The sequence below is a fragment of the Hippocampus bargibanti genome, linkage group LG01 (genome assembly GCF_051943395.1).
Source record: "Hippocampus bargibanti isolate YZ-2025 linkage group LG01, ASM5194339v1, whole genome shotgun sequence".
In the NCBI taxonomy this organism is placed as follows: domain Eukaryota; kingdom Metazoa; phylum Chordata; class Actinopteri; order Syngnathiformes; family Syngnathidae; genus Hippocampus; species Hippocampus bargibanti.
Genome location: NC_142734.1, coordinates 19,709,528 through 19,723,891, shown reverse-complemented (window position 1 = coordinate 19,723,891; position 14,364 = coordinate 19,709,528). Strand labels below are relative to the sequence as shown.

Genomic DNA, 14,364 nt, shown 5'->3' with positions numbered 1-14,364 from the left:
GCGTTGGTGTTGTCATAAATCTATTTGATGAATCTGCGCCTTATGAAATGGGTTAATAATAATAATAATAATAATAATAATAATAATAATAATAATAATAATAATAATAAGAATGAAGAAGAAGAAGAAGATTCATTTAATTTCTAAGTGCCTATCAATGCTCCACACCCTCAACTCACCTTAATCCTCATGATAGTCGCGGATGTGCCGGAGCCTGTCCCAGCTGTCTTCGAGCAACAGGAAGGGTACAACCTGAACTGGTTGCTAGCCAATTCCAGGGCCCACATAGACGAACAACCATTCGCGATCACAATTACCCCCTCCTGCCCATCCTGACAGCTCTGGGTAGCTCCTTTAGCCAGAGACTATTACACCCGCGCTGCAAGAAGGAGAGGTACCGCCACTCGTTCCTACCGACTGCTGTCAGGCTTCACAATTCCCAATGATCACATGTGAAAAAAAAAAAAAAAACTGGACACTTGTAAATATGGGTGGTTGCAATATATCTAAATGCATTTCTTGATTCTGCACTATGTACAGTCTTGTTTATAGAACAGTTTTTGCACATCTACATTTGCACAGTATACAGTTGACATTTTTATTTTGTTATGCTTAGAATATCTTGTTTTCTATCCTTTCACTCCCACCCCAACCCCATCCCTCTTCAATTGCTGCTGTGGACTGCAAATTTCCCCATTGCGGGACGAATAAAGGTATTCTGATTCTGATTCTGATTCTGATTCTGATTACACTTCTACAGTTTAGAGCAGCAGTGTCAAACTCATTTTCAATTGCGGGCCACTTCTGAGTTAGGGACATCCTTGGAGGGCTGATATAAAATCGTAATGTTATATTTATTACCCACAAGTTTTGACATTTCGGTACAGATTTCAGCAAGGATCATGAACATTGACACACATGATTTGCTCCCACGGGCCACATAAAATAATGTAGTGAAAATCTGGCCCCTGGGCCTTGATTTTGACACATGTGATTTAGAGTGTCCCATGAACTTGGCATACATGTTTTGTAGCAGGAAACCGGAGTACCCGGAGAAAACCCTTGCAGGCAAGGGGGAGAACATGCAAATTCCACACTGAAAGGCCAGTGCTGCAATTGAACCGCGCTCCTCTTCACTGTGAGGCGGACATGCGAATCAGTCGAGCATCGTGACGCCTCAACTCACCTAAGCAAGATCATACCATTTGTTCCAGTATACGCATTTTAACTGCAGGAGTTCAAAGGACAGCTATTTTTTTTAAAGATTTTTTTGCAATCGTGGAATTGAGGTATTTACACAAATAGTGGAAATGTTAGCACTTGTCGAGAATCAAATCATTCAGGATGCATCCCAATCCACACATCCCTACACTCCTCTTGTGTGCCATGAATTGTTTTTTTTTTGTTTTGTTCAGAGAAAAAAAAATCCCTCTGTAACACTGCATGGAGTGACTTTAGGACCCAGTGAGACATACCACAGAAACCACGAACTTCCTTGTTCTTTCACTCTAGTTCCTTGACATGCAAACTGCCAGAAAAAAGTGCAGCGGTGAGAGCTGGACTGACAAGAGTCCTGGTGTCCCTATAGTCCGAGTTCCTGTTGATTAATGTCCGACATTAAAGGTTAACTGAGGTTGTTATGGACAGAGAGCATGCAGTCATGGAGCAGCAGGCCTGCATAGTGAGGAACCTACTGGACAAATTGGAAAGACAAGATGCTGAGGACAATGAGTTTGTGGTGAGTGATGTGTTATAATGTGCAATTTTGACACGGACTGCAGCAAATATGAAGGTTAGTTTTCTGAAGGTGTCATTAGATGAATAACTTTAGAGATGTAGGCTAACTATTGTATTTAAAACACAGCTATGCTTCCTCTTCATGCCGTTCAATTACCGAAGGAAGATGGTCACATTTTTTACTTTTAGATTGACAATATATAATCAATCATCCCTACCTGTGGAGGCCACTGCAAGCCCATTTGTTCGTGAGACAACTTGGGGGCGAAAGATGGGCAAACCTGACAGGCCATGATTGCCATAAACGCCTAGTGAGATTAAACTGTTCCCCAAAAAATATGGCAGTCACAGTGCTGATGAGAAACATAGTCGGTGCTAGTAAAACATTATGAAAACTGTGTCGTGCGGCGAGACAGCAAGCACGACAAACTGACAGAACATAAAAGGATGAAACAAAACCCAGAGGCTCTCTGTTGTAGGACAGGCAGTAAGTATATTGGATAGATTTTCCCAACTCTTCTTCAGCGAACCCATGTGTTCAATTTACCCTACTACTACAGCAGTGTATAGGTATCTGTTTGTAACACTTGGCATTGAATATGTGTGTATGAGTCGATTAAATCTTACCTTGGCAGCAGTTCAATGAAATGGCAAATGGCGTACAGTCTAAAGTGTTCGACATAAAATCACCAGCACAAAGGGAGAATGTATGAATTTAGAGATTTGCAAGAGTGGATGTCATCAGGATAGAACTCAACAGACAGATAATGAGAGCAAAATTAACGGAACAACGTAAAATGTTTTTTAGACATTAAATCAAAAGGAATGATCATCGCCCAGTGGCTGCCATGACAACAAGCAGATTTATTTGGGACAGGAGATGTGAGACAATCTCTTTTCGTCAATGGATGCTACAGCTGTGTGTTTGCATTCAACATTTAGCTTGTAGTCGACGTGCACATTCCACCATGATGTCCCTGATCCACTGGTGAAGAGACACTTTGATCCTCTCCTCTTTCATCTGGAACTGCTTTATGTCACAAAGAGAGTGCAGAAAGTGCTTAAGAAGGAATGACTCTGCATCTTTGTGTTCTCGTGTTATTTGTTATTTAGTTTTTTTGTTCTTTTGACTTCAAGACGGCGCCCGAGAGTGGCTGCCTTTCCAGCAGCTCCTGTATTTGGTTTTTGTACTTTCATTCCTTTCATCACTTTGCTGCTGTGAAATGTAAATTTCTCCACTGTGAGACTAATAAAGACAAATCCAATCCAATCCAATCCAAGTCATATGCCAGAGGTGCCTCACTCTCATGGCATCACATCCACCACCACTCCAGGGGAAATAAAATACTCTTCTCTTACTTCTTTTTTCAACAAATACTAGTAAATTTCCAGGCTCCATAGACCTAAGAGAAGAGGCTGTCCAGCAACAGGGCTAGTGTTTAAACATCTTGGTAAATATGATCTAGTGATATTATAGTGCCCTTCAGTTTGTCTGTGTTGGAGTAAACTGAGTCACTGATTCTAATCATACGCAGATGATTCATCTCCTGCACTACCCACAATTTTGTGATGTTACATACAGAAAACAAAACACTACAAAAATAAAAAGTGTGTCATGCCAACATTTTAACAATAGTTTATTATTTATTTATTCATTTATTTATTTGCAGAACTTGAGAAACCAGTCAATTAAATACCGTGATGACAAGACCTACACAAGCAATTCAGCAGAAACTCAGGAAAACATCAAGAAGAACAGATACAAGGACATCCTTCCATGTAAGCTTCATACCATTATACATAACTTGGGCAAGTGCTAGGGGGTGGGGATGGGCGGTGTCAACAGAGCTGCCTCTCGAATTCGTTGTTTTTGCCTAATGAAAAATATCTTTCATAGTTGACCACAGCAGAGTGAAGCTCACATTGACCACCTCTAAAGATGACACTGACTACATTAATGCCAGTTCCATAACGGTAAACCAAATATCATTTGGAATAAGAGGAGCATGTTCATATTTTCTATACTTTTCAGGTATACAGTATGTCAAGATGTGAGCTTCGTGTGACTTGGCTGTTTTTTTTTTTTTATGCAGGGAGTGACAGGTACCAAGGCTTACATTGCTACTCAGGGTCCACTACTTCACACAGTTCTGGACTTCTTGAGGATGCTGTGGGAGTATGACATAAAAGTATGAGCAATTGATTACCATCTGCGGACAATCAATACACTGACTTGTTTTATCTTTCATTCCTTCAATCACCATCAAAAGGCTTTCCCAAGTTTTCCCGTTGTGGTTTAGGGCACTGTATCGTCTTGAATTGGAATATTGGCCACAACAATTGTTAACATCATTGACTAACTTCTGTGACCAACAAACTGACTGATGACTAAATGACAATTGAAACTAATCTCTTCACCTTAATGAAAATAATTCAGCAGCCAAACCTTTAAATGCCAGTTTTCCTTTTTGTTTTTTGATTTTGTTAGGTTATAGTAATGGCCTGCAGAGAATTTGAGAAGGGAAAGGTAAAAAAAACGATTTACTATGATATGACTGTTTCTGATATTTGTATGTTTAATTTCTCGGATATGACATCAACATTTTTTGTTCTTTGAAGAAAAAATGTGAGCGTTATTGGCCGCATAAGGAAGAGAAGTCAAAGGCATGTGGGCCCTTCATTATGGACTGTGTGAGTATTCTCCCTGTAATGATTATAACCAGACCTTCAAATATTTATTTTTTTCCCACCAAAAAAAGGATAGCAGTAAAACTGACGGCCCTCTTATATTCTTTGTGTGTAGAATTGTGAGGAAAACAAAGGAGCCTATCTGACGAGGACATTAAGATTGACATATGACAATGTAAGTGGTGATGATACCCATGTTTACGGCATGTTTGTTGCATGTAATGCATTTTATCTTGCTGAGTGGTTGCACAAAATAATACATATATTATAAGGAGATGTAAAGTGTACAAATAAATCTGGATTCTGGTGGTTTAATTTGTGCAATCACTTGACGAATTAAAATGGATTATATTAAATGAAGTAAATTCAGTACACCATTTTTAAGTGTGCACACTTGTGATAAAGAGACGATAACCACAAATGAAACAAACACAATGCATGTTGCTGTTCTTAACACTTGGAAACAAAAAAAAAAAAAGAATCTGTTGTACTATATTTTGCCGCTGATAACAACAAAAATTGGCATGCCGATTCCAAAAAGTGCAGTTATATTTTTTACTTGCACATTATTTTTTTTCTCAACAACTTCCTCCTCAGATAAGAATAAACTGCCGACTAGCTTCTGGTAAGGAGAGTTGATTCTGATTGGACTCATCCCCAGCTGCGTTGCAAGTGGGTTGTATAGTTACAATTCAGACTCGGTGTTGAGTGTTGTGAAAAGCCCCCAATAGGTCAGCACGATCAATATCTGCCAACAAAAAGCGAATGTAGTAAGAGTCAAGAGGATTAGGGCTAGTTTTTTTTTTTCGGCACATTGTCACGATGGGCATAAAATTGTCAGTATGTTACATTTTAGACCTTTTTTTCAAAGCTTTTAACCATTTCATCACCATTGTCTTACATTTACATCCACATTTATGTCTTCTTTTTTTCAAGACAGCAAGAATACTATTGCTGGAAAAACATGATCTTATAGTGAAAAACTAGGTCATATATGGATCCTGCACCAAAAATTGTGCGGTCTTGTGTTGTTGGACAAATGAGATTTTATATTGCTGATATATAGTTTGCCCTGTTTTTATCTCCATGTCTTAACTTTCTCCAGCAACACCGAACATTGAAACAGTTACACTATGTTAACTGGCCAGATCATGGAGTGCCCGATTCTATTGCTTCCATTTTGGACTTGTTGGAGGAGATGCGTACCTATCAGTCCCATGATGATATCCCATTGTGCATCCACTGCAGGCAGGTTTTTATTCTACATCAACAACATCTTCAAGTGGTGCTGAAACAAAAACATTCAATAAGCCTAATTCCCAAAGGGGTTATTGTCAGTTTCAGACTTAGTGTTACTCAGTGTGCTACAAATCAACCTGTTTGGATCATTACCTTTGGTTGTGTTGACCTTCATTAGGTTAAAGTGCTGAGATAACATTCAATATTTTACAATTTAATTCAAGAACTGCAGAAATATAAAGCATTAGTTTTCTGAATGATAGTTTGTTTTTGACACATGGTATTGTAACATTCCAAATACAAATCCAAATCACTTCCAAAAGATGACTAAATGATACATTTATTGGGAATGCTATTGGGACAGTATTCCAATAGACAACAAAGCCAGCATAGAAAAAAACAGGGGTGTTAAGAGTTTATTATATATTAAGTAGATTGAAATAGTTTATTCAATTATTGCTCAAGTGAGGGTAAACGGGGTAACAAAATGATTGCAAAATCTCAACATTATTTATTCACATGCAATTTTGACCTTTTTGTACATATTTTAGCAAGTTAACACATGTGATTTGCTTCCACGGGCCACATAAAATTACCCGGTGGACCAGATCTGGCCCCTGGGCCTTGAGCTCCATGTTAAATATCCGATTTTCTTTACAATTTATTAGACTGCTGAGGGACTTCTATTTTGTGTTTATCTGGTGTCCTTTCTCAGCTTGAGATGTAATGGCCCTTCTATTTCTTAAAAACAGGAAATCAACAAACTATTTCCTATAACGTGTTTCCACTCAGGTTTTACCCACATCAATATTGTTTACAGCCTTCATGATTATTTTGTCAACGTTTTTAATTACTAGTTAATACACCCATTCTTTTATTTTATGGAGATGCTGCACTGAAAAAAAGTGAAAAAATGTATCTGCATCCAGATGACTTCATTTCATGCTCAACTTAAAGGACAACTGACGTCTCCGGACAAGTTGTGTCCATAATTTGTAAAATGGCTTCAAATGACTTCTACTGAGCGTATTTTGATAAGATTCCACCGCATATAGCTATATTTTACGTTTTAAGATTCGCTCTGAATATTCAGGAAGTCTTGTTTTTGAGTTGGTGACGAGTCCGTACGTGATGTCACGAAAGGACCGCCCCCTGACCAAAAAAAGACACATTGTAGCAGTCCTTCACGTCAATGTATTTTGCTGTACATGTTTGGTCTGAGAACCGTGTTGCAACCAAAACCCGCCAGAAGAGGGCATCCAAGCTCCATATAAGGAATTTATCAGCCTGTGGAAGCGGAGGTGGCCACTGGAGGTCGCCATTTTGTGCCTCTTTTTTTGGGTGAGAGATTTTCCCCCAACGTTGCCTCAAAATGGCACATATAATTCTTTAATCGATTGCAAACATGCTTTCCTCTTCAGAACTATTTGAATCATATTCATAACTGGATGTGTAACAAGAAAGCATATTTTCCGAATCTGAAAGCATTGTTTTGATTCTCCAGCAATGCAAGACGTCTTGGCGTGACGTCACGAACTGGGTGCGGGACTTTCTAAAAATGCCCACTTCGCAGCTCAATTTATTGCAGATTTTGGACACTTTAAGTAATTTTTATTGTTTTTTTGCATTTGACTAAAAATATCATACTATGTGTTTTTGGGTATTTTAGATGCTATAAAACGTTTTTCTGATGTCAGTGAAAAAACAAAAAATGGACGTCGGTTGTCCTTTAAATATGTAAGCAAATCATTTGCAGCAAAAACTTTCTTGTTTTGTTTTGCTAACCAAAGGAATGATCATCGCCCAGTGGCTGCCATGACAACAAGCAGATTTATTTGGGACAGGAGATGTGAGACAATCTCTTTTCGTCAATGGATGCTACAGCTGTGTGTTTGCATTCAACATTTAGCTTGTAGTCGACGTGCACATTCCACCATGATGTCCCTGATCCACTGGTGAAGAGACACTTTGATCCTCTCCTCTTTCATCTGGAACTGCTTTATGTCACAAAGAGAGTGCAGAAAGTGCTTAAGAAGGAATGACTCTGCATCTTTGTGTTCTCGTGTTATTTGTTATTTAGTTTTTTTGTTCTTTTGACTTCAAGACGGCGCCCGAGAGTGGCTGCCTTTCCAGCAGCTCCTGTATTTGGTTTTTGTACTTTCATTCCTTTCATCACTTTGCTGCTGTGAAATGTAAATTTCTCCACTGTGAGACTAATAAAGACAAATCCAATCCAATCCAATCCAAGTCATATGCCAGAGGTGCCTCACTCTCATGGCATCACATCCACCACCACTCCAGGGGAAATAAAATACTCTTCTCTTACTTCTTTTTTCAACAAATACTAGTAAATTTCCAGGCTCCATAGACCTAAGAGAAGAGGCTGTCCAGCAACAGGGCTAGTGTTTAAACATCTTGGTAAATATGATCTAGTGATATTATAGTGCCCTTCAGTTTGTCTGTGTTGGAGTAAACTGAGTCACTGATTCTAATCATACGCAGATGATTCATCTCCTGCACTACCCACAATTTTGTGATGTTACATACAGAAAACAAAACACTACAAAAATAAAAAGTGTGTCATGCCAACATTTTAACAATAGTTTATTATTTATTTATTCATTTATTTATTTGCAGAACTTGAGAAACCAGTCAATTAAATACCGTGATGACAAGACCTACACAAGCAATTCAGCAGAAACTCAGGAAAACATCAAGAAGAACAGATACAAGGACATCCTTCCATGTAAGCTTCATACCATTATACATAACTTGGGCAAGTGCTAGGGGGTGGGGATGGGCGGTGTCAACAGAGCTGCCTCTCGAATTCGTTGTTTTTGCCTAATGAAAAATATCTTTCATAGTTGACCACAGCAGAGTGAAGCTCACATTGACCACCTCTAAAGATGACACTGACTACATTAATGCCAGTTCCATAACGGTAAACCAAATATCATTTGGAATAAGAGGAGCATGTTCATATTTTCTATACTTTTCAGGTATACAGTATGTCAAGATGTGAGCTTCGTGTGACTTGGCTGTTTTTTTTTTTTATGCAGGGAGTGACAGGTACCAAGGCTTACATTGCTACTCAGGGTCCACTACTTCACACAGTTCTGGACTTCTTGAGGATGCTGTGGGAGTATGACATAAAAGTATGAGCAATTGATTACCATCTGCGGACAATCAATACACTGACTTGTTTTATCTTTCATTCCTTCAATCACCATCAAAAGGCTTTCCCAAGTTTTCCCGTTGTGGTTTAGGGCACTGTATCGTCTTGAATTGGAATATTGGCCACAACAATTGTTAACATCATTGACTAACTTCTGTGACCAACAAACTGACTGATGACTAAATGACAATTGAAACTAATCTCTTCACCTTAATGAAAATAATTTAGCAGCCAAACCTTTAAATGCCAGTTTTCCTTTTTGTTTTTTGATTTTGTTAGGTTATAGTAATGGCCTGCAGAGAATTTGAGAAGGGAAAGGTAAAAAAAACGATTTACTATGATATGACTGTTTCTGATATTTGTATGTTTAATTTCTCGGATATGACATCAACATTTTTTGTTCTTTGAAGAAAAAATGTGAGCGTTATTGGCCGCATAAGGAAGAGAAGTCAAAGGCATGTGGGCCCTTCATTATGGACTGTGTGAGTATTCTCCCTGTAATGATTATAACCAGACCTTCAAATATTTATTTTTTTCCCACCAAAAAAAGGATAGCAGTAAAACTGACGGCCCTCTTATATTCTTTGTGTGTAGAATTGTGAGGAAAACAAAGGAGCCTATCTGACGAGGACATTAAGATTGACATATGACAATGTAAGTGGTGATGATACCCATGTTTACGGCATGTTTGTTGCATGTAATGCATTTTATCTTGCTGAGTGGTTGCACAAAATAATACATATATTATAAGGAGATGTAAAGTGTACAAATAAATCTGGATTCTGGTGGTTTAATTTGTGCAATCACTTGACGAATTAAAATGGATTATATTAAATGAAGTAAATTCAGTACACCATTTTTAAGTGTGCACACTTGTGATAAAGAGACGATAACCACAAATGAAACAAACACAATGCATGTTGCTGTTCTTAACACTTGGAAACAAAAAAAAAGAATCTGTTGTACTATATTTTGCCGCTGATAACAACAAAAATTGGCATGCCGATTCCAAAAAGTGCAGTTATATTTTTTACTTGCACATTATTTTTTTTCTCAACAACTTCCTCCTCAGATAAGAATAAACTGCCGACTAGCTTCTGGTAAGGAGAGTTGATTCTGATTGGACTCATCCCCAGCTGCGTTGCAAGTGGGTTGTATAGTTACAATTCAGACTCGGTGTTGAGTGTTGTGAAAAGCCCCCAATAGGTCAGCACGATCAATATCTGCCAACAAAAAGCGAATGTAGTAAGAGTCAAGAGGATTAGGGCTAGTTTTTTTTTTTCGGCACATTGTCACGATGGGCATAAAATTGTCAGTATGTTACATTTTAGACCTTTTTTTCAAAGCTTTTAACCATTTCATCACCATTGTCTTACATTTACATCCACATTTATGTCTTCTTTTTTTCAAGACAGCAAGAATACTACTGCTGGAAAAACATGATCTTATAGTGAAAAACTAGGTCATATATGGATCCTGCACCAAAAATTGTGCGGTCTTGTGTTGTTGGACAAATGAGATTTTATATTGCTGATATATAGTTTGCCCTGTTTTTATCTCCATGTCTTAACTTTCTCCAGCAACACCGAACATTGAAACAGTTACACTATGTTAACTGGCCAGATCATGGAGTGCCCGATTCTATTGCTTCCATTTTGGACTTGTTGGAGGAGATGCGTACCTATCAGTCCCATGATGATATCCCATTGTGCATCCACTGCAGGCAGGTTTTTATTCTACATCAACAACATCTTCAAGTGGTGCTGAAACAAAAACATTCAATAAGCCTAATTCCCAAAGGGGTTATTGTCAGTTTCAGACTTAGTGTTACTCAGTGTGCTACAAATCGACCTGTTTGGATCATTACCTTTGGTTGTGTTGACCTTCATTAGGTTAAAGTGCTGAGATAACATTCAATATTTTACAATTTAATTCAAGAACTGCAGAAATATAAAGCATTAGTTTTCTGAATGATAGTTTGTTTTTGACACATGGTATTGTAACATTCCAAATACAAATCCAAATCACTTCCAAAAGATGACTAAATGATACATTTATTGGGAATGCTATTGGGACAGTATTCCAATAGACAACAAAGCCAGCATAGAAAAAAACAGGGGTGTTAAGAGTTTATTATATATTAAGTAGATTGAAATAGTTTATTCAATTATTGCTCAAGTGAGGGTAAACGGGGTAACAAAATGATTGCAAAATCTCAACGTTATTTATTCACATGCAATTTTGACCTTTTTGTACATATTTTAGCAAGTTAACACATGTGATTTGCTTCCACGGGCCACATAAAATTACCCGGTGGACCAGATCTGGCCCCTGGGCCTTGAGCTCCATGTTAAATATCCGATTTTCTTTACAATTTATTAGACTGCTGAGGGACTTCTATTTTGTGTTTATCTGGTGTCCTTTCTCAGCTTGAGATGTAATGGCCCTTCTATTTCTTAAAAACAGGAAATCAACAAACTATTTCCTATAACGTGTTTCCACTCAGGTTTTACCCACATCAATATTGTTTACAGCCTTCATGATTATTTTGTCAACGTTTTTAATTACTAGTTAATACACCCATTCTTTTATTTTATGGAGATGCTGCACTGAAAAAAAGTGAAAAAATGTATCTGCATCCAGATGACTTCATTTCATGCTCAACTTAAAGGACAACTGACGTCTCCGGACAAGTTGTGTCCATAATTTGTAAAATGGCTTCAAATGACTTCTACTGAGCGTATTTTGATAAGATTCCACCGCATATAGCTATATTTTACGTTTTAAGATTCGCTCTGAATATTCAGGAAGTCTTGTTTTTGAGTTGGTGACGAGTCCGTACGTGATGTCACGAAAGGACCGCCCCCTGACCAAAAAAAGACACATTGTAGCAGTCCTTCACGTCAATGTATTTTGCTGTACATGTTTGGTCTGAGAACCGTGTTGCAACCAAAACCCGCCAGAAGAGGGCATCCAAGCTCCATATAAGGAATTTATCAGCCTGTGGAAGCGGAGGTGGCCACTGGAGGTCGCCATTTTGTGCCTCTTTTTTTGGGTGAGAGATTTTCCCCCAACGTTGCCTCAAAATGGCACATATAATTCTTTAATCGATTGCAAACATGCTTTCCTCTTCAGAACTATTTCATATTCATAACTGGATGTGTAACAAGAAAGCATATTTTCCGAATCTGAAAGCATTGTTTTGATTCTCCAGCAATGCAAGACGTCTTGGCGTGACGTCACGAACTGGGTGCGGGACTTTCTAAAAATGCCCACTTCGCAGCTCAATTTATTGCAGATTTTGGACACTTTAAGTAATTTTTATTGTTTTTTTGCATTTGACTAAAAATATCATACTATGTGTTTTTGGGTATTTTAGATGCTATAAAACGTTTTTCTGATGTCAGTGAAAAAACAAAAAATGGACGTCGGTTGTCCTTTAAATATGTAAGCAAATCATTTGCAGCAAAAACTTTCTTGTTTTGTTTTGCTAACCAACATTGTTGACAAATGTTAGGAATTTACATTTTAGAGTTGTTCCAACTTAACATACTATTTTCGTCTAAAAAGTGTCCAAATTGTGTGTTCTTAAAGTCCCCATTGCTGCTATTGTTTCAGTGCTGGATGTGGTCGAACGGGTGTCCTATGCATTATTGATTATACATGGAACCTTCTCAAGAAAGAGGTAACAGATGTCTTCCCATAGCTTGTTATTTAATCATGAAAGATCATAATAGCATTGAACTTTTTGTTTGCTTGTTGCTTTTTTCAGATAATCACTCCAGATTTTAATATATGTGACTTGGTTTATACCATGAGAACCCAAAGGCCATCTGTGGTTCAAACAAAGGTAGCGTCCATATTTTTCTTTCATCTGCATATGAATCTACAACATCCCTTCTTATGAAAATTCACATTTCTTATGTTTCTTAACCTCAGGAACAGTATAGATTAGTCTATAGTGCCATCAGGTTACTGTTTGAAAGATACTTGCAATCCGTAGATGTACAGAGCAGCAAAAATCAGGTGATCAACAAATAACACAACCCTCACAGGAGGTATTTAAAAAAAAATATCCAATTGGGATTTCTGACTCACATCCTGTGTGTTCAACCACCAAGCTGATCAGGGGAGCACCTGTGAGTGAACAAGATCTTGGAAGTCAGGAACAACAATGCCAATGCATCAGTGATGTTCCAGAAGGTCATCGTAAAGATAGAAACAATCACCCAGAACAACCACAACTACTTCACGGAGCTTCAACATTCCATATGGAGGAGATTTTACAAGATGGGGTTCACACAGTCCAAGAAGTGGATTCAGTGGAGAACATATGGGAGGGCGACGAAATTCCACCAGAGAAGCCTCCAGCTCCACCCACTGAAGCATCGACCTCTATCTGTCTGTTGGTGGAGGACCCCTACTTTGACAGTCCCTCTTTTGACAACGCAGCACATTTGAGAAAGCCATGGGCAGTTGGTCCAATCTTCAGTCATCCCTCTTTGTCCCTGAATGGCCACACATGGCAGTTGGAGTCAAATGTCGCCTCTGGTGAGTGGTTGATTCCCGTTTAGTCTCACATGACGTCAGCGTACTCAACAATGATGTGCAACAATCCATCCCTTGTTTAAGCTTGTCAGTGTCCTACTAAATGCTTTCTCAACCAAGCTTCACTTCATTTCCCTACTTTATAGCAATAATATAACTCATTCGCTGCCATTCACAAATTTATTCGGTAATGTGTCACATGGAACGCCATTCCCAAATTTGGGAGGTTGGAGGGAGTCGGTGCCGATAAAGCGCTGGTCAGACCTCTGGCAATGTTGTTTCCCTTCCACGAGAGGGCAGCATTTGCCTTTTGTCCATGTTAGAACTTTGTTACAGCTTCAGTGGTTGTACTATATAAATCAACATGTATGTACAGTATTATATTGTATTTTGTACAGCCGCTCTCATTTCAAGATCAGACAACTCCAGACCCATATAATTTGGGATTTACTTTTTTTCTGATGAAAGAAGAGTGTCTAAGGTTTCCAAAGCTGGGTTGAATGTTTATGTAATCCTAAAACTCAATATTCTGTGGGTCCTGCAATTTGAGTGAAAATGACAAAAACCCTGGCACTAGAGTGGACATATTTTTGCACATCGTCTGGCACTGAATGAGTTAAATTAGCAAGATTTGGAATGGTAGATGACAACCTGCCCACCTCAATTTCTTCCACCCCCTTCCTTCCCTCTGGCAGGTGATATAGAACACAAGATCACACAGAAAAAGACAAATATTTCAATTTCATTGTTAGACTTTATGGATTAATGCTTCACAAACAAAATAAATCGATTATATTTGAGGGACCTCACTGTAAATGTAGTTGTCGTAACTCATGCACTTTTCCCACCATTTTCTTTAATTTCAATAGGAGGTCATACTGATATAGATGTACCGCCACCTCTGCCCAAACGAACCCCTGAGTCCTATCTGCTTTTTGTTGACTCAGGTTAGTATCAGCTAGTCAACACCATCTCAT

The 14,364-nt window shown here is 38.4% G+C and overlaps 1 protein-coding gene across 5 annotated transcripts in view; it reads left to right on the top strand.

Moving 5' to 3' along the window:
- LOC148903422 (tyrosine-protein phosphatase non-receptor type 12-like) overlaps positions 1–14,364 on the top strand; it is a 58,264-nt gene that overhangs the window by 39,886 nt on the left and 4,014 nt on the right. Inside the window, exons 4-16 of one of the 5 annotated variants that reach the window (XM_089002327.1) lie at positions 1,513–1,738; positions 3,408–3,516; positions 3,635–3,711; positions 3,831–3,926; positions 4,226–4,264; positions 4,357–4,428; positions 4,541–4,600; positions 5,531–5,673; positions 12,458–12,524; positions 12,612–12,689; positions 12,779–12,865; positions 12,961–13,390; positions 14,257–14,334. In XM_089002327.1, the coding sequence (XP_088858453.1) occupies positions 1,640–1,738; positions 3,408–3,516; positions 3,635–3,711; positions 3,831–3,926; positions 4,226–4,264; positions 4,357–4,428; positions 4,541–4,600; positions 5,531–5,673; positions 12,458–12,524; positions 12,612–12,689; positions 12,779–12,865; positions 12,961–13,390; positions 14,257–14,334 (1,435 nt within the window). In that variant the 5' untranslated portion in view covers positions 1,513–1,639. Of the gene's footprint in view, positions 1–1,512; positions 1,739–3,407; positions 3,517–3,634; positions 3,712–3,830; positions 3,927–4,225; positions 4,265–4,356; positions 4,429–4,540; positions 4,601–5,530; positions 5,674–7,531; positions 8,411–8,528; positions 8,606–8,723; positions 8,820–9,118; positions 9,158–9,249; positions 9,322–9,433; positions 9,494–10,419; positions 10,563–12,457; positions 12,525–12,611; positions 12,690–12,778; positions 12,866–12,960; positions 13,391–14,256; positions 14,335–14,364 lie in introns of those variants that run through there. The other 4 variants (XM_089002319.1, XM_089002301.1, XM_089002292.1 and 1 more) reach the window with 4 other exon arrangements.